This window comes from Pogona vitticeps, chromosome 9 (assembly GCF_051106095.1).
Source record: "Pogona vitticeps strain Pit_001003342236 chromosome 9, PviZW2.1, whole genome shotgun sequence".
Classification (NCBI taxonomy): domain Eukaryota; kingdom Metazoa; phylum Chordata; class Lepidosauria; order Squamata; family Agamidae; genus Pogona; species Pogona vitticeps.
In genome coordinates this window covers 4,980,357-5,002,173 of record NC_135791.1, presented here as the reverse complement: position 1 = coordinate 5,002,173, position 21,817 = coordinate 4,980,357, and the positions used below count along the sequence as shown (strand labels likewise).

General features: G+C 43.0%; 1 protein-coding gene across 4 annotated transcripts in view; it reads right to left on the bottom strand.

Annotated features, from left to right (window-relative positions):
- The window catches only part of CSMD2 (CUB and Sushi multiple domains 2), a 533,934-nt gene that overhangs the window by 149,936 nt on the left and 362,181 nt on the right, over positions 1 to 21,817 (bottom strand). For all 4 annotated transcript variants that reach the window (XM_078379919.1, XM_078379918.1, XM_020800093.3 and 1 more), the window contains 3 exons: positions 14,609 to 14,935; positions 10,432 to 10,626; positions 1,039 to 1,177 (listed from right to left, as the gene is read on the bottom strand). In XM_078379919.1, coding sequence (XP_078236045.1) covers positions 1,039 to 1,177; positions 10,432 to 10,626; positions 14,609 to 14,935 — 661 coding nt within the window. The remainder of the gene's footprint in view (positions 1 to 1,038; positions 1,178 to 10,431; positions 10,627 to 14,608; positions 14,936 to 21,817) is intronic.

Genomic DNA, 21,817 nt, shown 5'->3' with positions numbered 1-21,817 from the left:
TGTTCTAGAAATCCCACATGCTACACCAGAACACAGACAGAGCTCAAACTCCTGTCCTCTGAAGATGCCGGCCACAGAGACAGGTGAAACGTTAGGAAGAAAAACCTTCAGAACAGACAGCCCGAAAAACCTACAACAAACAAAAACGAATTGCTTCCAAGTGGAGGACTGTATACCTGCTTGTATCCATCACATCTATGGTTTGTTGTTGGGTTATTTTGTTTATTATCCTTCATATATTTATAGAAATTGCAAATGTTTTCAGGGTGGTTTATGGAATAAAAATGAAATCCCAAAATGTTACAAGCAGAGAGCTTCTACCATTTTGGTAGAGAACCGGACTGGATTAAAATCATGCTTAGAGGACCGGACTGGATTAAAGTCTTCACTCTGCGGTAAAGCTCAGTGGGGCCAATTGACATTCTTCACAGGGTCGTTGTGAAGATAAAGTTCAGAGAGGAAAGCCATGGACACTTCATTGCCCTCACAAGAGCGAAGGCAGGTAATAAATGCACTGAAAAAAGTAACAGATAAATGGAGTAATGAATGAATTGTGGTTCCCCAAACTTATTTGATTTGCAGTTCCCACACTTATTTGACTAGGGACTCCCTTGCTTTACTGGCCTCTGGCTGTCTCCCCCATATGATACTTGGGGTGAGGTGGGAGAAAGAGAAGGGGAAACCTGGCCTGAGTAGCACTTGCGTGGAATCCTACTTCTGAGGATTCTGCGGTGCCCCTGACTGAACTTGGCGGCACCTTGGGGTGCCAAGGCACACAGCTTGGGAACCACTGGGCTATCTTAATTAGGGATTTTAAGGGGATTAAGGTACAAATCATCCTGATGAGTAAAGATTTCCCACAGCTGTCTTATAGCCTAATCACTAAACAGAATGCCATTTGCGAGAGATCTTCCCAGAGATCACCTGTAATCCAGCCAAGAACCCATTTGCTTCATTACAGGTGAGGTCCGACTTGCCAGATGCCTGTCAAACATGTCATTAATCATCATCATCTCTAAGAACTATAATGGCCATCACCTGTCAAATGTAATCTTGATAGGGTATCCTGGCTGAGCTTCTATGACCCACGCACAGTTCAGAGAGTCCTTGTAAAACCCAGGCCAGCCTGGAGACAGGATCATTCCACTTGGGGAGGTCAGATGGCCGCCACACGGAGCTGTCAGTGGGAAAAGACATAGAACAGATGCTAGACAAGAAGACCAGCACAACAGAAGGAGCAGAGGTTGAAAAACTATTATTTTTTTAAAAAAATCATTGGCTGCAGTTATATCCACGGGGAGAGGGAGGAAGAGGTTACTTATTTTGTAGTTTTTAAAAAGCATTTCCTGTCTAAGTTCTCAAAAGCAATGGAAATTGTTACAGCCGGGGGGGGGGGAGAGCACCTTTGAACGCTACAAGCCACTGTTCAGTTACATGAAATATTACAATCTCCCATACAACTTACCACACCCAACAAATCAAGAAACAGAAGTGTGACAAACAACCCAAGCTGCCACTTCAACTATGTGATATTCTTCCTCACATAGTCAAGTCACACCCCTGTCATTAGAAATTTAACTAGACTGTAACTTAAAGTCACACCATGGAAAAAACGAGGTTACCTTTCATTGGCTGAAATCCTATTGCTTGGTGTAGTAAGTCGAACTAGAGTAGGCCTACTGAAAAAGTGGAGATTTGGTGAGTCTCACCTTCTCCAGTTATCATTTACTACCTTAAGCAACAGGGTAAGAGATGGACATGAACTGGAAAACTGGTAGTTCGTGATGGTTCGTGCTTTGTGACTAACCACGAACCACCACAAGCCCCCAGAAAAACGAACTGGTTTGCGGTTCATTTTCTCGATTTGTGCCAAGGGGGGAGGCTGCCTGCCCCTGCTACCTCCCCCCGCCTCCCCTGGCACTTGCTTAGAGGCATGGTGGTTGTGGCAGTGGCAGGTAGGCGGAGGTGATGGGGACGGTGAGAAGGGGTGGGCATTCCCCTTTGGCTGAAGCAAGTCAAACGCTAAAGAGAATAAAACTTAGCTTTCCATTTTGCTTTGGCAAAACAGGATCCCCAAACTGGGTGGTGAAACGAACCGCCACCAGCCCTGTTTGTTGACTTTTTTTTAAGATTGTGGTTCGTTTCGTGCCCGCCTCTAAACAGGAATTCGGCCAATAAATTACAATTCCAGTATAATTTACTTAGGGCTTAATTATTGCACAAAGGAATTAATTACAATGTAATTACCAACACTGTTTTAATCTCTCCCCCACCCCCAAGCATTTGCATTATTTTAGATTATTTGAAGGTGATTGTATTCCTTGTATGCTGTCTTGCAACCTGTTGATCCAGGAAGGGTTAGAAATATTAAATATATATTTCTTTGTAAATTGTTGATCCAAGCTCTTTAAATGCCTTATGGTCCCTTCTTTTTTTTATGTTTGTCCAAAAAAACAAAAACAAAACAAAAAAAAATAGGAGGGGAGAAATGGATTGTTTCCCTTTTACAGATTTCTTCATCCTTCGATGGGTAAATATTAACATCAAGGCTCACACTGAAATGCACCTGGTAGCTTTAAAGGTGCTAAAGTGGTCATCAAAACTTTTGGGCGATGACATTTAAAACTACAAAATCCTGCTTTGAAATTAAAACTGGGTGGCAGAAGCATGACCTTAATGGAGCAGTAATTCAGCCTGTGCGTGTTTCCAATCTACGCATTTCATGCTACTGCTAGCTCTTGAAATTGTTCCTCATTTCAAAAATATATTGGTTGTGATATGCTACTGTAGTAGGGGATATTTATGCATTCCCTGTGTAATGAGAAAAAAATGCAATATTTTCCTTTGGAAAATGAATGTCAGCTTTCCATTATGAAACATAATATCGCTGCACATTTATGAAGATTCTCGTCCCTTCATCAAAACAAACAGATAATTGAAGTTTCTCAACCCCCACACTTATTTAATCTGTTAAAAGCCACAAATCTGACCATTATAAGAAAAAAAAAACTCTAACTGGCTAACAGAAATACACTTTGAACAATCTCTCTCTGTTTCAAGATATTTTTTAAAAAATGCAACAGGCCCCTTCAAACCTGGGGGGGGGGGGGACAGGGGAGAGATGAGACTAATTCTCCTTTATTCACCTTCAACCAGGTTGCAGGTGATGCCAATGGCGTCACTCCAGAAGTTTTGCAAGGGAAAGAGAAGGGAAAACCGAAGGAGTGATGCTGCTGAGGAAGGAACCACAAATGGGGGCTGAGCACAATGTTCTGTAGGGAGAATGTTTAACCAGAAAGGCTGAAATTCCTGACAGACCTCAAGGGATTCTGGCGCCCCAGGAAATGTTCACCACTCACTCAAGTTCTGAAGAACAGCCAGAAAGAGGTAAAACAAAACAAAATAAAACCCAACAGGCATCTCTTTCCCCATTCTTGGCCATGACAAATAGAGTAATCAACACTTCAGTGATCACCTTTGCTGGTTGACTATCAGGAAAAATTTCTTAACTGTTTGAGCAGTAAGACAATGGAAACAGTGACCTCAGGAGATGGTGAGTGCTCTAACGCTGGAAGCATTCAAAAGAAAACTGGACCGCCCTCTGTCAGATCTGCTTTGACTTGGATTCCTGCCTTAAGCAAGAGGTTGGACTTGACAGCCTTATAGGTCCCTTCCAACTCCATGATTCTATAATTCTATGATTCCTGAGGGATACCCTCACTAGCCCTGCTCATGCCATGGACGTCACTGGCATGTTTTGTGGTGGCAAGACTTCTTTTTCCGCTGGCTGGCATCTCTCTCCTATGAAGAAATGACCCTACCTGACCAAAATGACTCCACCAACAACCATCAGTTTCTAATGGAGCATCAGGACAGGAGAGGAAATTTGGCTCCCTTTAAAAATACAGTTGCACAAAATAAAAAGTGCAAGCTTCTTTACAATGCTAATTGTGAAGAACGCGGAAATCTCATGGGAACACCTCCTCACAACATCTGAAAATCCTACCTTTCCAATCCTCTCCTTTCTGGACACAGAAGCCCCGGTTTCCTGCCTACTGTATCTAGCCCTTCTCAACTCTTCACAACACAGAGAGAGCTAATTGAAACATTTTGGCAAATGCTGTCCCATGTTGTAGAATCGACTTAACAGCAGTTCCTAGAAGCATCCCCGATTTACCAAAATAATGGTTATAAGAAGAAACTAGGGATTGAAATTCCCCAAACTATAGTGATGTTAAGCTACCCTTCTCCCATCTGATGTCTTCTACAACTCCTCCAGTTTCCAGCCAGCACTACTACTGGCCACGTGGGCTAAGTATGATGGAAGCTGTAGTCTAGACACATCTGGAATGCTCCAGCTGAGGATGCCTGCTCAGGCCTGAGGCTGTGTGGATTGGGACGCCGTTTGCTCTATAGTGAGCAACTCAAAAGAAGGGCCTCTTTCCTATAAATGAACTCAGGAAACTCCCCTGATATGATGGCATATGATGTCTATGGATAGACCTTATCCCCATTGATGTTTCTACTGTGTGTTTGTTACATGCTGTCCAGTCACATCCAACTTGCAGCAACCCTAAGTTAGGGTAACTGAGATATTTAAGGAGCAGTTTTACCAGTGTCACATCCCACATCCGTTGCCAGGACCGAGTGGGGATTTGATCACAATTCTCCAAAGTCCTAGCCCACATTACTCTAACCACTACACCACACTGACTCTCCCCCACACAAATGCAGACACATTATTTTGCAGATACTACACAAAGCCCCATGTCTGGTGGCATCACAAAGGCCATTTCTGCTCTTGGGTGTGCGCTCCGAAATCTCGGTCTGGTCCGCCTACGCAGCTGTGAAGGCCCACCTGAGAAGTGTCACTGATTTCAATGTTCTGGCTGACCTTTTCCTACACAAGAAGGCAATTGTACATTTCATTCAAATGTTGTGCTTGTGGGGGAAAATCAGATGAAAGGCTGGAGGTGACTGACATGTCTTTGAAGAAGAAAAGAATTATTTCTTTGGACAAAGTTCTATCTTCCCTGAGTTTTCTCAGATGTTTTGCTGAAGGACCCATCTCCAAATGCTCCCGAAGTTTTGATTGATTTGGAACTCTTAGAAGCTCTGATTTCCCATCTTCTCAACAAATCTCAATCACCTTGCCAGGCCTGTTCCGCTTATTATTATTTTATTGTTATTGTAAATGTCAAACAGCACTTTAAGTATTCTGGACAGCCTTTTCTGCTCTTATTTAATTAAAAAAAGGAAGCTAATTAGGGCTCCCATTTAATTGAGCTCACACTGGAGGGTGAGTCAAAGGCGAGCCAAAGAGATGGGCGATAAAGGAGTACATGTTAATAGCAGTGGGGTTATCAAAGCTTTCCGAAGATGAAAAGCTGTTTAATTTTTTTTTTGCTGGTATTCTTTCTTTTCTCATCTCACCACTTAAAAAGAAAATGGGGAGATGTATGCAGTATCAAACCTTTGCAACTAAAGGTGGTGTGTGCATGGCAGAGTTAGGGCTTGCCCAGACTGGTCATTTTGGCGTGGGCTCGATTGGGCTACAAAGGGTCAGCTGAGGTCAGGAGGAGGAACAATGTGTCATTTGACACACGCCTCCCATCTGAACAATGTATTGATCTTTGGCTTGTTCCACTGCCAAAGAAATGTTTCCCTTGATCATCTGCAGAGGTTCAGGGGAAGACAAATTAATTTTTTTACATCTACTTGGTCATCGCTGATGCAATGAACCACTTCAGTTAAATTAAAAAATGCATTGTTCTTTGCCTGTCTATGTATTGCCACTTGAGAATCCACCTGCATCTATGGTTTCAATTGGCAATACACAGACAGGCAAAGAAAAATACTTTAATTGAAGTGATTCATTGCATTAGCCAAACAGACACAATAAAAAAAATTCACTTCCCATGACTATATGCAGATGATCAGGGGAAGTGTTTAACAGAAGCCACTTCAGAATACTGGAAATTGCCCCTTGTATTTTAGTCCATTCCAAGTGACCACACTCACTGTGAATGGAGCAAGCTGGAACCCAACCCACATCAAAATGGAGGAACCCCCTAACAGGGGTTCAAAAAGGCGTGAGTTGGGGCAAATTAGTTTGCTCCTCTGAGGTGCATGTGTGGATGCTGGGAAAAGGACCACCAGTGCACCAAACAGCAGGACAAATGCTCACGTGGGCAGGCTCTTAAAGTAAAATACACAAATTAACAAAGCCACAAGCTTTCCCCAGCAGTACTGATGGTTTCCAGAACACAAGTGAAACAGGAGAAAGAAAGAAAAAGCCAAACCTCTATTGTACTACTGAAAATTACCCCCTTTTAAAATGTGGTTTATTCTGAACCCTAGAAATATATATAAATATATATTTAGCTGAACATTTAGGGACATTTTGGTGGCATTTTATAATAATTTTGTATGAACACATTTGCAAATAATGATCCCAACACACTGCAGAGAGAGAGAGAGAGAGAGAGATAGTGCAGTGAATTCTAGTGCAGAATTTGAAGCGGTGTGAATTTCACAGTCCAAGTTTACATTTGTTTATTGGATCAGAAGTCTGAAATTATGTATACATTAAAATGTGAACCCAAATACTTTTCTCCTAGGCCTACTCTCTTCTGCCCTACGAGTCAATAAAAATTGTCTGAATACACAGCTGTAAAAGGTTGATGCCACTTTAACTCCATCCTATGGAATCTTGGGACATGTAGTTTGGAAGGATCCTTCAAATTCTCTGTTGTAGTTCAGGGGAGGATTCTAGAGATCTCTGGCAGAGAGTTCTAAGTCCCCTGTCAAACTACAAATCCCAGAATTCCACACGATGAAACCAAACTGTGATCAATAAAGCATTGTGTGCCTAACTCACTAACTCACCAGCCAACTAATAATAATTGTGTGCCTTCGATTCCAACTTATGGTGATCCTTTCCAGGGTTTTCTAGGTAGGGAGTATTCAGAAGTGGTTTACTTCTGGGGTTGCCCTGGGATTGTGCAGGTTGCCCAAAGCCACACAGGCTGGCTTTTTGTCCCAGGGGGTACAGCAGGGAATCGAACTGCCAACCTCCGGCTCCGCGGCCACATACCTAAACCACTGACTAATTCTCAGAGTGAGACAAAAGATGGTCAGCGCTGGTGTGGAGGAGAGGGGAAGAAGGGTGCCAGTCTTCTGTCTCAAAGGGTGGAGGGACATGATCTGAGTTCCATTTTGATTTCCTATTCTGGGCACAGAAAGACTGGCTTGCCCCTGTCTAGTGACGACAATGAAACTCTACATTTCCCCTCCTCTCCCTTGCCTGTCCTTTCCACTTTTTTTCCAACCACCTATTCTGATGTCCCTCCGATGTTGAAAAAGAGAGACTGCCAATTACTGGAATTACTTCTCCAGATTTTAGCATGTCTGTATTCAAACGCTTGCCAGGATATCGCTGGCCTGCATCTTTCTCTGAGAACAGAGCATGAGCGGAAGCCTTTCAAATTCCTAATGACTTCTTTTCATTTCACTTTGTTTTCCCACAATGGACAACTTGAAAGCTTCTAGAATAGCTCTGGAAGAAAGGGCTGGGGGTGTGGAATCTGGTATATCAGAGGCTTAAATTTTCCATTGCTTTAACTCTTCTTTATCTGGGCTCAGTCCTTGGCACAGAATGCAGTGGCAGATTTTTTAAAAAAATCGAACTCCATCATGGCAGAGTGCATAAATTCCAGATATACAGAAGGCTACGAAGGGAGGTTTCCAGTACATATCCTTTGCACAGACAAAATTTCAAATTCAGTCCCCGACATGACTGTTGTAAAACCTGGAGAAATGCTGTCAACCGCAGCTGACAAAATTGGGCTACGTGGAAGAGGGATTGAACACAGGTGAAGCCAGCTTGCTGTGTTCCAACTCAGAAACAGCAGCTTCATCTCTGGAGCTGCCATCAGCCAAACTTAGCATGAGTGTTGAAGGGGAGCTGTAGTCCAGGGCTTGAGCCGCTCCAAAGCTTCTCTCTCACGAAATCAGATGCTTCACCCATGTAGGGTTGTCCTACCCAACCATATATAAAAGCACCTTAGGTAGCAGATCTCAAAAAAAAAAACCACACCACTCTTGGTCAGAATCTAAGCAATGCTGGACAAGACTGGTTGTCTGCTCTCCAAAACTATTCTTGCAAAATTTGCATTGCACATAAAGCACTTGTGGGGGAAAGGGGTTCCCCCCAAGTCACCGTGTACACCCAAAAAAGCTTTAGCAGGATAGCTAGCAGAGCCTGTCATAAAAGCCTTTACTTATGCTATTGGCTGTATGGATTAGGAGGCTTCCCACAGCTTAGTCTGACAAGCACCAGAGCTGTGTGGCTCCTTTTTCCCCCCCAAGGCTTGGGACTGTCACCAAGCTTGTCCACTAGTCCCTGAAGCCTGAAAAATCTCCTCTCAAGGGTGTTTGCTCAGCTCTGCTTGTCGGGGAATCAAAGCAAACAAAACACATGGATGAAATTTTAAGCCAGTCTCATGGAGCCTAACTGACTGTTGGTGGCAGAAGCTCCAGTTGGCACTGCGAGAAAGCAGGGAGATAAGCTAACCAGCTACTCTTCTTCCTCTCTGTCCATCCTCTCCTGGGGATCTCGTTTCATCACCATGTGAACATCGTTATTTTTCCCAGCTCTCTCCACTGAAACTATTATTTAACTCTTAATTTATGTTATTGTTGCTGCCATCCTGGGATGTGTATACACTTGTTTGTTTATGGGGTTGAGCTGTAGGAATGGAGTTTCATTACATGCTTATATTTTGCTGGAAGCCGCCCAGAGTTCCAGCCTGCCACTAGATGGGCAGGAAAGAAGTTTAACAAATACATACGTGATAAATAAAACAAACCATTTTCTTTGACACATCATTGTTTCCTGTGGATTCCCTTTCTCGGCCAGCTGCCTTGATACATTGACCGGAGTAGGAAGGCAACCCGAACAAGGCATAACCATCTAACAATAACAATTGTCTGCCATCATGTCGCTTCCAATTGATGGCAATCCTTCCCTAGACACTGCTCCAAAAGTCATGGTCAAGGCAACAGAAAATCATCTAATCCGGAAGCAAGCAACTCAAAACAGCCCTTGAGAAACAAACAAAAAAATCACTCTTTCTATGCAGCAGGTACTTTATATCACATCATGTCCTCATCAGCAGGAAACAGTACAGAAAAGAAAAAGAAGCATCAACAGGTTAATCATTCACTGAGATCTTCTGAATGAGGAAATCTGAATGTAATCCAAGAGATTTGTTACCCTTTCCTTTGGAACATCAAATTTATTGTATTTCAGAGGCTCCCCACTGTAAAGTCACAAAAGGCTCTGAAAATGAAGTGCTTCTTTAGTATTTTGTCCCCATTTGGTTAATTTAAAGCACACAGTGCTAGTAAGTATTGAAAAGGAACACAACACCTAGCACATGCAACAAGAACATCCTTACAATTGGATATACCTACAGAACCACAGCAATTCATTAAAACAAAGTTTCTATTACAATCCAAGCCAGTCTCATAAAAAGACGGGTCCTACAGAGGACAGGATTGGCCCTGCCATCAAACAGGGTGAGTCAGAGGAATGTCAGGAAAGAGTAGCAAATTGTTACTTACTTTGCTATTGTCATTTTAGTGATGGGGATGGAGAGAAATGCTCATGAGGTTTCTTTCGTCTTATGATCTCCTTGGTTTGGAAAGAGTATAACCATGTAGACCAGGCTGGCTCTCTATTTCCTGTTATGGTTTTCAAATACCTGGGAGAAACTGTGGCCGTGGTCACACCAATGAAATGTTTTCCAGTTTTCCCCCTTTTGATTTCACAATTTACATTTGCAATCACATGACACATGGCCATTAGAGAATCATTTACTTGGCAAGTGTGCTAACTGCGGATCATTTCTTGCTCAGCCGGAGGCTTCTCCTTTTGTGTTGTTGTGAATCTTTTTTTTTAAAAAATGTTGCATTGCTGCATGTGTGAATGATCATATTGACTTTTTTGAACTACTGTCACTGTGTATGTCTTTTTTATTTTTTTTTTAATATTTCCACAGTATTTGTGTTGATGCATCAGTTAACTTCCGTCTAACCGTCTCAACAAGAAGCTCCAGGCACTTAATGGATTGGAAGGAAATGATTTGGTAACCCAAAAACACATTGGGACGCACATCCTGGAATAAATGTCATGTGACCTCAAAGCACGACAGGAACATGATTAAAAGTTGTGTAACCACAGGCGGACATTTCGCTGGTGTGGCCATGGCCTCTGTCCTGTCTGGGATAAGTGTGCAAATTGTTTGTCCATTATGAATATACAGGCCAGACCAGTTTGTGTCAACATTCGTAATGATCAAATCCTTCAAGCACCTCCACTCTGTACTTAGGATAATCAACAAAGATTCAAGTCAAGAGACAACTTACCTTCACATCTTAGAACTGCATTGTCCCAAACTACATTGCCTTCCTTTAAGACGCAGGTCACCGTTTCCGAGCCGTGTGTCCGGATGAATCCTTCATCACACAGGAAGGAGACAGAGCTACCCAACTGGAGGCTGTCCCCAAATCGCTTCCCATTCACTGGCACACCTGGGTCAGGGCACTCATTGTGTCTGAAGGCTGGGAGGAAGCCAAAAGAAGGTGGATGAGCACAAGCCCTTTCCTTAAAAACGGATAGAGGAAAAATTCCAAAAAGCACTTGCTCCAGCCAACATGGGTCTTCCTTTTTAATTTTGTGATGGTTCTGGCTCTCCTTTGCCAAATGTGAAGACTGTGATTTGCATGAAATGATTGGGCCCCAACTAGAAACAGTGGTTGCTCATGAATTCAGGGTTGCATAGCAATGAATCTGTGTGGAGTTTTAGTCTCAACTTTTTTTAAATGGTTGTCTGAAGTACTGAAGCTAGTTTGTGCACAGGTTCAGTGCCTCTGATAGCTCTTGATAAAATTAACATCAAAAGCAGATTCATGAGTATGGTAGCCAACCTCCATTGACCAGAGAGGATGGGAGCAATCTTTCCTATTTTTCTCTTCTTGACACCCTAGACAGCTCCATCTTAAGTCTCTCACCTTTCCCCAAGAAAGAAGGTCTAGTTTCTTCTATTCTGCTATGAATGAATGTGCAAACACTGCTAAGTTCTTATCTGGCCATTGGCCAGCAATGTTTTAGGTGGGATTTCCAACCTCTGGAATGCAGGGTCCCTTTCATGTTTATAATTCTATTATTTTTAAACAGAACAACGGAACATCTTGCCCATTGTTATCTAGAGAAAGAAGAGATTCAACCAAGTTGTACTAGTAAATAGGTGGCAAAACACTAGAACAGAACAAACCCAGAGAATTCTGGTTGAATCCTTACCTGTAATATCAATCTACGATTCCTCACGTAGACGAGAAAAGTTTGTGAGCACCTAATCAAATCACTCTCCCTACCCCAAACTTGTAATGGCAACTAAATTACACCCAGATCTGCTGTAATCCCTCCTTCCCTGTGGTGACCCATAATAACCTCCCCATTCCCAGCCCCTGAACAAATCCAGCATCCACAATCTTAAACATTAGGTATTAAGCCCCTGGGGGAGGCAGGAAACACACAGGTGAGCCGGCTTTGATGAACCTGTCCCCTAATCGGGTACGGCAAATTATTTTTAATAATAGCTGGTTTGCAATCGCCAACCAGAAATACCATTAATTTTGCAGGGCTCTTAACCACTGTTATAACAAAGGTCATTCATCATGCCTGGCAAGCCAATGTAATCGTGTTCTTTAGAAAATTATAGGAGAACTGCGCAAGGGCAAATTGCCATGGGAAGCTGGCATTCAATTGGACGATGAGCGGCTTGAATTTAGGAGATCTGGAAATAATTTGTGGGCTCATTTTGTTCCATGCAACCAAGTTCTGTGGGTATATCAACAGGGACTGAAAGGGAGTACAGTACATTGAAGGTGTGCCAAGTTTAGATTGTAATCTTGGCAGCGTTTGATCAGAATTTAATAAATATTCATGATGGCGAAGTGAAAAAATCACATTTTTTGCAGCTATCAGTAAGTATTATTTTATTTCCAAAAGAGCTCAGAAGTAACTCGTTACATTTGCAACTAGGTTGGCACTTCAAAGAGGGACGTGGTGGTGCTGTGGGTTAAACGGCAGAAGTCTCTGTGCTGTAAGGTCTATAGATCTTCAGCTGTAAGATCGAATCCACGCGACGGAGTGAGCGCCCGTCGCTTGTCCCAGCTCCCGCCAACCTAGCGGTTCAAAAGCATGTAAATGCGAGTAGATAAATAGGGACCACCTCGGTGGGAAGGTAACAGCATTCCGTGTCTAAGTTGCACTGGCCGTGTGACTACGGACAAAACGCTGGCTCTATGGCTTGGAAACGGGGATGAGCACTGCCCCCTAGAGTCGAACATGACTGGACAAAAATTTTCAAGGGGAACCTTTACCTTTACCTGGCACTTTGAACGAGGAAGATATATGCTAATGCTAAAGACAGAGCACCATCAGTGTTTTCTTATTTTTTAAAAAATAATTTGATGTTTTCAGCTGATAGGTGTCTGTGTGCACCAAGTCAACAGACCCACCTCCCAGAAGGGAAGCCAGGCTCCTGTTTCTGAAGATAGCAGTGGCAGAGAAAGAAGAGGAGACAGTAGGACCAAATAGGGAGGTGGTGGTAGTGGGGGCAGTGGCATTAGGTTTGCCTCCCCCCATGCACAAAACAGAAAAATGAACTGTGAACCGGTTCATTTTTTTTCCATGGTTCATGGCTCAGGGGTTTGACGTTTTTCCAGTTTGTGCCCATCTCTAGTTAGGATCCATCTAGACAAGCGGTGGAGCGCTCTGTGCGTATTCGGGTTTGTTTTAAGCTGTCTTTCCAGCAGCACTGTTATTTTATGCTGCTGCTTTTACGAACTCTGCTTCAGTGGAAAGGAAAGCCAAGAAATAGGATCCAGCAGCACCAAGAGACACTCAGCAGCCTTCTGCAATTGGGGCGTGCTTTGTCAATGAGCTCTGGGAAAGGACACAGGTTCTTCCTGGGAGCAAGACAGTCGACCCTGCTGCAGATCTTTTTCTTTATGAATCACATTGTCAAAGGACACCTTGGTGGAAATAGGATGGCAAACTGACCTTTGATGCCGCTGCTTCCAGTGGTACGTGCTTTGCTATTAAGAGGCGGATTCCATTAAAGTCCACAAAAGCAGCTGAAATAACCGCCCCATGTAATTAGCAGAGGGCTTAAAACAACACCAAATGTGTCCAGGGTTTGCCAGGTTGGCAGCGTCATAGTCTCAGAGAATTCGGGGCCAAAACCTGGGGCCAAGGGCTGGGACCAAAAGTGGTGTCACGGGGTGGATCTTTGTGACGTCACAGAGGCAGGGCAGGCAAATTCTCTGATCTTCAGGAACTTTTTGCCTTCCTCAGCTCTCACAGGAGACGTTCAGCCGGGTCAGGAGTTCGGGCTCAGCCTTAAAAAGCAATGGTGCAATTGGATGAAATGACTATGATTCTTTCTCTCTCTCTCTCTCTTTCTTTCTTTCTTTTCAAGGGAGAGTAAATTCAGCTTTTAGGAGTGGAGGGTTCATGGAGTCTGCAGCTTTGGAGAAAGCTAAGAATTTTCCTACAACATTTCCACCCCCCCAGCCTGAATCAGCTTCCTTGCCCTGAAAGAGGCTTTTTGCACTTAGTGTACCTCCTGACTCTCATGTGGGAATTTTCTTTCTTTCTTTCTATAGTGGCCTTGCTGCCTGGTGGATTCTGAGAAACACAAAGAAAAAAGGTAAAGGTTCCCCTTGACAATTTGTCCAGTCGTGTCCGACTCTAGGTGGCAGTGCTCATCTCCGTTTCCAACCCATAGAGCTAGTGTTTCGTCCGTAGACCGTTTCCCTGGCCACGTGACTAGACACAGAACGCCGTTTACCTTCCCAGGGAGGTGGTACCTATTTATCTACTTGCATTTTTGCATTTTGCATGCTTTCGAACTGCTAGGTTGGCGGGAGCTGGGACAAGCGACAGGTGCTCCCTCCGTCGTGTGGATTCGATCTTACAACTGCTGGTCTTCCGACCTTGCAGCACAGAGGCTTCAGCGGTTTAACCCGCAGCGCCACCATGTCCCCAAAACTAAAAACTAAAACTAAAGAAAACTAAAACTAAATTAAAAATATGAATATAAAAAGTGAAATAAAACCCAGCCTCTGTCTTTATGGTAATAATTATCACGATGAGCCATCAAGTAAATTCTGACTTAAAGAGCAACTTTTTTTCCAGGGCTTTCCAGGTAGAGAGTACTCAGAAGTGGTTTATCATTCCTGTCATATACACACACAAACACACAAACCAAACAGAGAAGAAGCTGATAGTTAAGAAAGACGCATCCAGTGCCTTAAATTTTTAAACATAGCAGCCATCATTCAACTTTTTTGGGAGAGAGAGATGTTTTTTATTCAAACCAAGCAGTGTTAGCATATATTTCTGCTTCTAGCATTCCCTTATATGCATTGTAGGTCCTTTCCAGTCCTCTTTTCCATAGATACATAAAACATGCTCAGAGTGGACTTGTACAATATCCGCCCGCAAAGCCCGAGCAATTATGTTCCATCCACTTACTGGTAAATGTAATGTTGAAGCCTCTTTTCTCTGTGGAGTGATCCGTCTGAAATTCCAGCCTGGCAACATGGCCGCTGCTGGTCAGAGAAGATGGGAGCTGGTTGCCTGAGAAGGTCCCCAATACAGGTGATTCAGCCGTTCCACCATCTTTTACAGCCAGGAAGTCAAACTGTGGTTCCACGTCAAAATCGTTAAAAGCCAGGTGGATCCGGCTTTCAGGTTTCGCGATGATTAACCAGACACAGTGCAGGCTGCTGCCGTATTCCTCGGGATAGTTGGGGGAAAGGACGATGCCGGAAGGGGTAGTGAAGTTGAAGAAGCAGGAAACTGCAATGAGAAAAAACGACATCACAAAGGACATCAGTCGTGGTCCACTTTGCTAAAGGTAGATCTAGATGAAGAGTTCCAAGAACGGCTACTGAAAAGGAACCAGAGAAAGGTTCTTTCATGGCCCCCAGTGGATTTTTCTGGCAAGAAAAGTGATGGAAGAAGCAGGGGAAAACAATGGAGGGTTTTAAATGAAAGGCAATGTCATCTTGATCTCGGTCCCCTGACAAAATCCTGTGAACAAAATAGGACAGTTGGCAGGATAAAAGCAGGGTTGGCTCAGTTAAAATAGGTTGGGCTGGGGGGTGAGGAGATGAAATCATGCAGACAGGGCCAGGCCAACATATTCTGCTGCCTGAGGTAGAATAACTAACTGACTGCTCCTCATTGACTCCATGTGGATGGTCTTCAAAGCCAGTTGGGTTCATTCACAGAGCTTGGAATGTTACATTTAGGAAGAATAAATATAATGGCATGCTGAAGCTATCCCCAACTTTAGGTTCCAGAGCAACGCCCCAGCACTACTCAGTTATGGATGGATTCTGTATTTATATGTTCCATAAGGCCAACCCCCCCCCAAAAAAAGACACAGTGGGTCACCTCTCCCCATTCCTGATTGCAGGAACACAACAAAATAAAATTAAATAAAAATGCCCTGCCCTTTCACAACATCTCAAATCTGCTTCCCAAAGAAGCTGTCTCAATGCCAATAATGGAAGAACTGGCCCTGCATGCATATTTATAGACTCTCAATATTACACAGGTAAGGCAAGGAAAAGATGGAAAAAAGAAGGATCGAAGTGGATGGGGGGAAACGACCAGCTTCTGTCTTGAGCTGATCAGAGGTTTAGAGCAGACATTCTCAACCTTTTATTTGGGCTGTAATCCTGTTAGGAACTCTTATCCAGTTTCAAGATCATCCTGGCAAACACAAGTACAACACAAAGAGATATCTTTCAGAAATTTCTCACATTTTTCAGTGTGTGGCCCTTTTCAAATTTACCAGGAGCCCTGGGGGGAGAAGGGCTGGTTTAGACAGAGATGGTCATGATTTGTATGACATAGCATGTTTTTTTCTGCAGCCTATGTTTGAACTTATAAGTGGGTTTAGACATGTTTATGAGTAATCTGGTGAGAAAGTAGTCAACATGCACTCATGAATTATAAGTGCATGTTGACCACTGCTAAATTTTGTTGGCTTGCTTGTTATAATTGAATTGCATCACATTAATTATTTCATCACCTGTGATACACATTTCTAGGCAGACAGTGGGTAGGAGTGGGTGAGAAAAAGTCTGCACAATGCATCAGGAAACAGTGGGTGGTAGCTTTACTCCAGGAATGTAAATCCCCACCTGTCTCGATTTTGTAAAAAAGACACAGTTGAAAAAAAAATGGTCTCTTTACCTGTGGGATGGTGACACATCTCCTGGTGCTCTTACGAATGCTCACATCAGCAAGCAAATGTTTTCTGCATATATATTGCAAAATTTAGGATGATTAAACCCAAACGGTGTTGCTTCTTTGTAGCTTTGGCTACAAAAATAGGAAGCACCGGATGGGCTGTGTGTTTCTTTTTGATTATTCAAGGCCTCATTCTGTAATGGCAGTGTGTGTGTGCATGTGCCTCCTCTACATCACAAATGGAAAAGGCAACCACTTTGTGTAGAGACATTTGTGCAAATTATGGAAACCACGGCGATGTCCACCCAAATTGGATGCTTCTTGCATTATTTTTGTGCTAGAGGCAAGAACTCTCACAGAGGCTAGCAATGTCAAGACAGCTTATCGAGTCAAGAATAAATACTTGTGGGTGTATTCTTTGTATTCTTATGCTACATATTAAAGGGGTGGCGTACAGAATCCTCCACTTGGAGGATGTTTCAACCGGCAAATGATCAATAGAGTCCCCACTCGAGATACACACACTGGCAAAGCACGAAGGAACAACCTTTTCCCACCCTGATCCTTATCATCTCCCCTGAGAAGCTGGCCAATAACTCAAGTTAATCAGGTGTGAAGCCAGATGGTGGAGAAGTAAAGACAATTAAGAACATTGTTCAGGACACAGCAGCAAATATGGGAGACTTTGGACTGTCCAGGGGGAAATTTTGCAACATTTCAGCTGACAGGGTCCATTTGCTTCCTGCTACAAGGAAGTGCTTTACTGGATATTGTTATCCAACACTATATATCCAACACACACACACACACACACACACACACACACACATAATAATGTGGTTACCACGTTATTATATATGTATGCTTATCCAACTGTGTGTGTGTGTGTGTGTGTGTGTGTGTGTACTCATGTATACACACACACACACACACATATATATATATACTGTATACACACACACACACACAAATACACAAAGAGAGAGAGCGAGAGAGAGAGTTGGATAACCGCATATATGTATATATGAAGTGAAGCAGGAAAGAACTACCTCCCCAGTTCTCTCTCCTTCCACCTGAAGGCAAGTACACGAGCCCTTTCCATGCTAATTACAAGGCAGAAAGAAAATTGCATCAGATGCTTTCCGGCAACCGTGTAACTATTAAGTATTAAGCAGTGCTATTTATGTCCTTGCTCTCCACCTTTCTCTGAACTCCGCACCAGGGGTTCTGATGTCTTCCTTTTATTTCCTAATCCTTAATGGCTTTGGTTCAGAGATGACAGGCATTGCCGGGCTAGCCGTCTCCTGAGGCCGGTGAGACAGCAAATCAGCTGCCGTTCCACCAGACGCAGAAGAGCGGTAACATAGATAAAGCAGTTTGGGTTTGAGCAAGCACAGAAGTAGCCAGAGGTTCTGCACTGGAACAGAAACAAAGGAAGATAAAATTTGGGTTTGGAGAAGAACGTTTTACCCTGAAAAAAACTATACGAAGATTTGTATACCTCTTTATAGTTTTATATATTGTGAGATCCATAAATATACACTTATCAAGGCCTAAAGTGAGACATTTATACCTTTCCCCTGAAAACATGCAACATGAAGGATGCCCTGATGAGATGGAATAATGGCTAAACCATTTTAAGATGGAATCATGGCTAAACAACTGTTTTCACAACTACTTTGGCCATAGGACCCTGTGAGATGCATGAATGTCATCCAACATGTCATGAAGAAGATTTGAGGACATAGCTTGGGCCATTCATGCTGTTCTGGAGAATAGGAACAGTGGGTTCCATCTCTGCCTTCATCAGGGCCACCCACTGGTGAACCGCCCCTGCATTCATGGACTTACAGTAACTGCAAGTCGCTGTTTCAATTTTTGAACACCGCCCTCCCAAGTCATGCTCCATTAGGGGCATTGTGCAAAATTTTAGAAGGTAGTTCTTAACTGACTTGCTTGATGTGAGTATTGGGGGAGGCATCCCTGGTTGTTTTCCCTACTCATGTGTGGGACCCTAGCAGTTGCACAAACATCGGGATTATATTTGGACCTGGGTCTTCATTTGCCAAGCATAGTGTCCAGATCATATTTCACGTACACATAATAAAATGAAAGGCTTGGAATTGGCACCACAAAGAACAAATACATATTTTTTCCATAACTAGTTAGCTGTCCATTTTACCCAAAAGTGTAAAACTGAGAATATTCCTGGGCTCCCTTTTTTTGCCACAGAGATATTCACCCATAAGCTTGCAGAGTTACCAGCAATAAGCCTTTTGAGAAACATCAAGAAAACAGCAAGGATCAACATGAAAGCTGTACAAGGAGGTGAGTGAGAAACACAGAATTGATTTCACGGCCATTAAATAGTAGCTATGGGAAGAATATTTGCTAAATTCCTCATTCTTGCTCATTTTGGCTATTTCAACATGACAAAAGTACTGAGGAATTTTAAAACCACCTGAGATTTTTGTCCTCCAGAGTGAGAATGTGACCATGTGTTCATCCTCCCCTTCAAGCTCTGCACAATTTGTTCAAGATATTATCATGTGTGTGTGCAAAACACACACAACACACACACACACACACACAACAAGCACACAAAGAGTGTGGTCCTCTTGTATTTGGAGTAGTATAAAGTTACACCTGCAGAAGTTCATGGGGAGTTTCACCCTATTGAGTTTGACCGTGGAAGTTGCACAACTGATTGCAGAACTAGATGAACAAATGATTGCACAATTAGTTGTGCAACAGTTTATACAGCTAGTTGTACAACTGACTGTACCACTGGTCATGCAACTAGTTGCACAACTGATTTGATGACTGAGTGTACAATTGCATCCATGAAGCTGCATCCTGGATACAACTTCTGCCTATGTGCAAATTTTGGCAACAGCTCCTGCAACTTAAAGTTACACAGACATGGCTATGCAACAGGATTTCGGCCAATGCTAAATATCATACCAGATAATGATGGCTTTAAGACTCAGCAGTTTAAAGTCTGAAGAACTACCCAAGAGAAGAACTACTAAAAGAATGGATCTAGCCCAACCCAGTTCAGTCAAGCTCAAGGCAAATTCTGCACACCAAACAAGCTACATCACTTCATGGCCAAGATGTCAGCTCAGCAGACCAGAGTTTTCATGGGATCCAGTCCTCTAATGTTAACACAGCAACGCATATTCCCAAGAACATCATCTGATAATAGACTGGACTGACTATGCAGCAATATTGAAGAACACACAGACATGAGTAAAGTATATGTATCAGTACTTCCATCCCACCAGTCCAAATTTAACAATTAAGAAGCTCAATTGTCAGCCTAAGCAACAACCAAGAAGGCCTCAGCAAGGAAGAGGCAGGTGGGGCAGTTCTGAAAGGGTCATTGAGTTATCTAGCCCAAAGTACATCTTGCTAATCCTACGTCACCATTATCCAACTCCCCCCCACACCTTTGTCCCCAAGGCAAATATGATGGGAAATCTATAGCTAGCGGAGGAGTTTGTGTCCATTTTGGTTCCTACTTGTGAGAAGGAGTCTTTCTCAGTGAAGGCAGAAGCCAGGGATGGACCGTGTGTCAAAGCTGAACAGATGGGGAGAGATCAATCTTTGGCCTGTGTGGGGATGGAAGTTATGTTCATGTATACTTTTGGGGTGGGGTGGGGGGGTTCCTACCAAACCTCTGTCTTCATTCCAGGGCCATCCTTAGCATGAGGCTGACTGAGGCGGCCACGCCAGGCAGCAGGTGCTGGGGATGGGCAGAAGGGACACACACCCCTGTCTGTTCCTTACCAACTTTCTGTTTTCTACTCTTTTGGAGAACACCAAATTAATCTATTCTGGGACTAGTCTAAACCAAGCTGCTGCTTTGGGTGGTAGATGATGATATTCCATTGTCAGAGCTGACAAAAGAGTCAGTTACAGGTCCTTTCAGCTCCTGCCTATGGACTGGAGAGGGGTCAGCATGGCCCTGCTCGTGTCCAGTTTTCATCCTGCTACTGAACAGGCTTTACCCCTTTCCCAGCACCTATTATGTTCCCTTCTGCTTGAGCTCCAACTGGCTTGAATCTCATAGGGGGACTGCTGATCAGTGTTGGGACAACTCTGAATTAATAATAACCGACTTCTGAGTTGTTGAAAGTATCATATTGTAGATAACTCCATGCGTACAACCCAAAGGATGTGACACGATGCAGAGTTGTAATAAATGAAATTACTTTCATTGCTCTTTCTATTATTTTTTTGTGCTAATAAGAGAAAAATGAGAATGGGGAAAGGAGATGAAGATTCCCTTTGAAACCATTGGGTAATCATCTGCAGTGTGTGTATGTGGGGGGAAGAATCAATAAAAGCTCTCATTAAATCTAAACAGACTAGAGGTGTGAAGAAATGTCACCATAGGCAAGTTCCTACACAAGAACGGCCCCCTCAAAATGGAATGACAGAAGCTTGAGGATTTCCTAACCTGCTCCAAAAGATGTGACCTTTAACACAAGAACAAGGTACCAAAGAGGGGTTGGGTCTTGGGTTTCAAGAAAGTCCACATAGCTTTGGTTATATTTCCTTTGTTTCCTTTCCCCCCCTCTCTTTTTGTGATGCTAAGCACCCACACTCACAACTCCAGAGAGAAAACAAGCACAACAGGACAAGCTTATGAACAATAAAGGCATGAATAGCTCATACATACTATTACTAGCCTGTTTCCCCAAAAATAAGACCTAACCTGAAAATAAGCCCTAGTATGATTTTTCAGGATGCACCTAATAGAAGTCCTATCCCAAAAATAAGCCCCGGTTCAGTGAAAACCCCGCCCTCCACCCTTGTGCAGCAACCAGAAGAAGATGACGTGACTGTATTTGAATAAATGTAGATGGTTGTACATTAAAAAAATAAAACATCCCCTGAAAATCAGCCCTAATGCATTTTTGGAGTGAAAATTAATATAATACCCTGTCTTATTTTCGGGGAAACATGGCATTATTACTACTACTACTTTTGTTTTGCCTTGTGTTGTCAAGTCCTATTCGACTAACAGTGATCCTAATAAGGCTGTCAAAGCAAGCAAGGTATTTGTGGAGATGATGTATCACTCTCCTCGCCCCCAGTGCATTTTCTGCAGCTGAGCAGGGATTTGCCCAGATCTTTTGATTCCTTATCTAACACCATACTGACTCTCTTGTACAACTTTTTCTATTCCATGCAAATCATAGCAGAGGTCATTGCATGATTCTATTATCATTATCATCATTATTATTAAAATTTCAAAGAAACATGCAAAATGGTCTCAAGAAAGTGCAAAATCTCTCTCAGCTTGCCAAGAGAGAGTTTCTTTACCTTGAGATGAGGACAAAATACTGTGCATCACCTTATTACTGACCAAGGCCTAAGCATGTCTTGATTCACATTGCTAAAACAGACTAGTAGTCTGAATTTGAGTCCATTGGGTTTCTTCTTGCGTCTGCCTTTCCATTCTGTAAA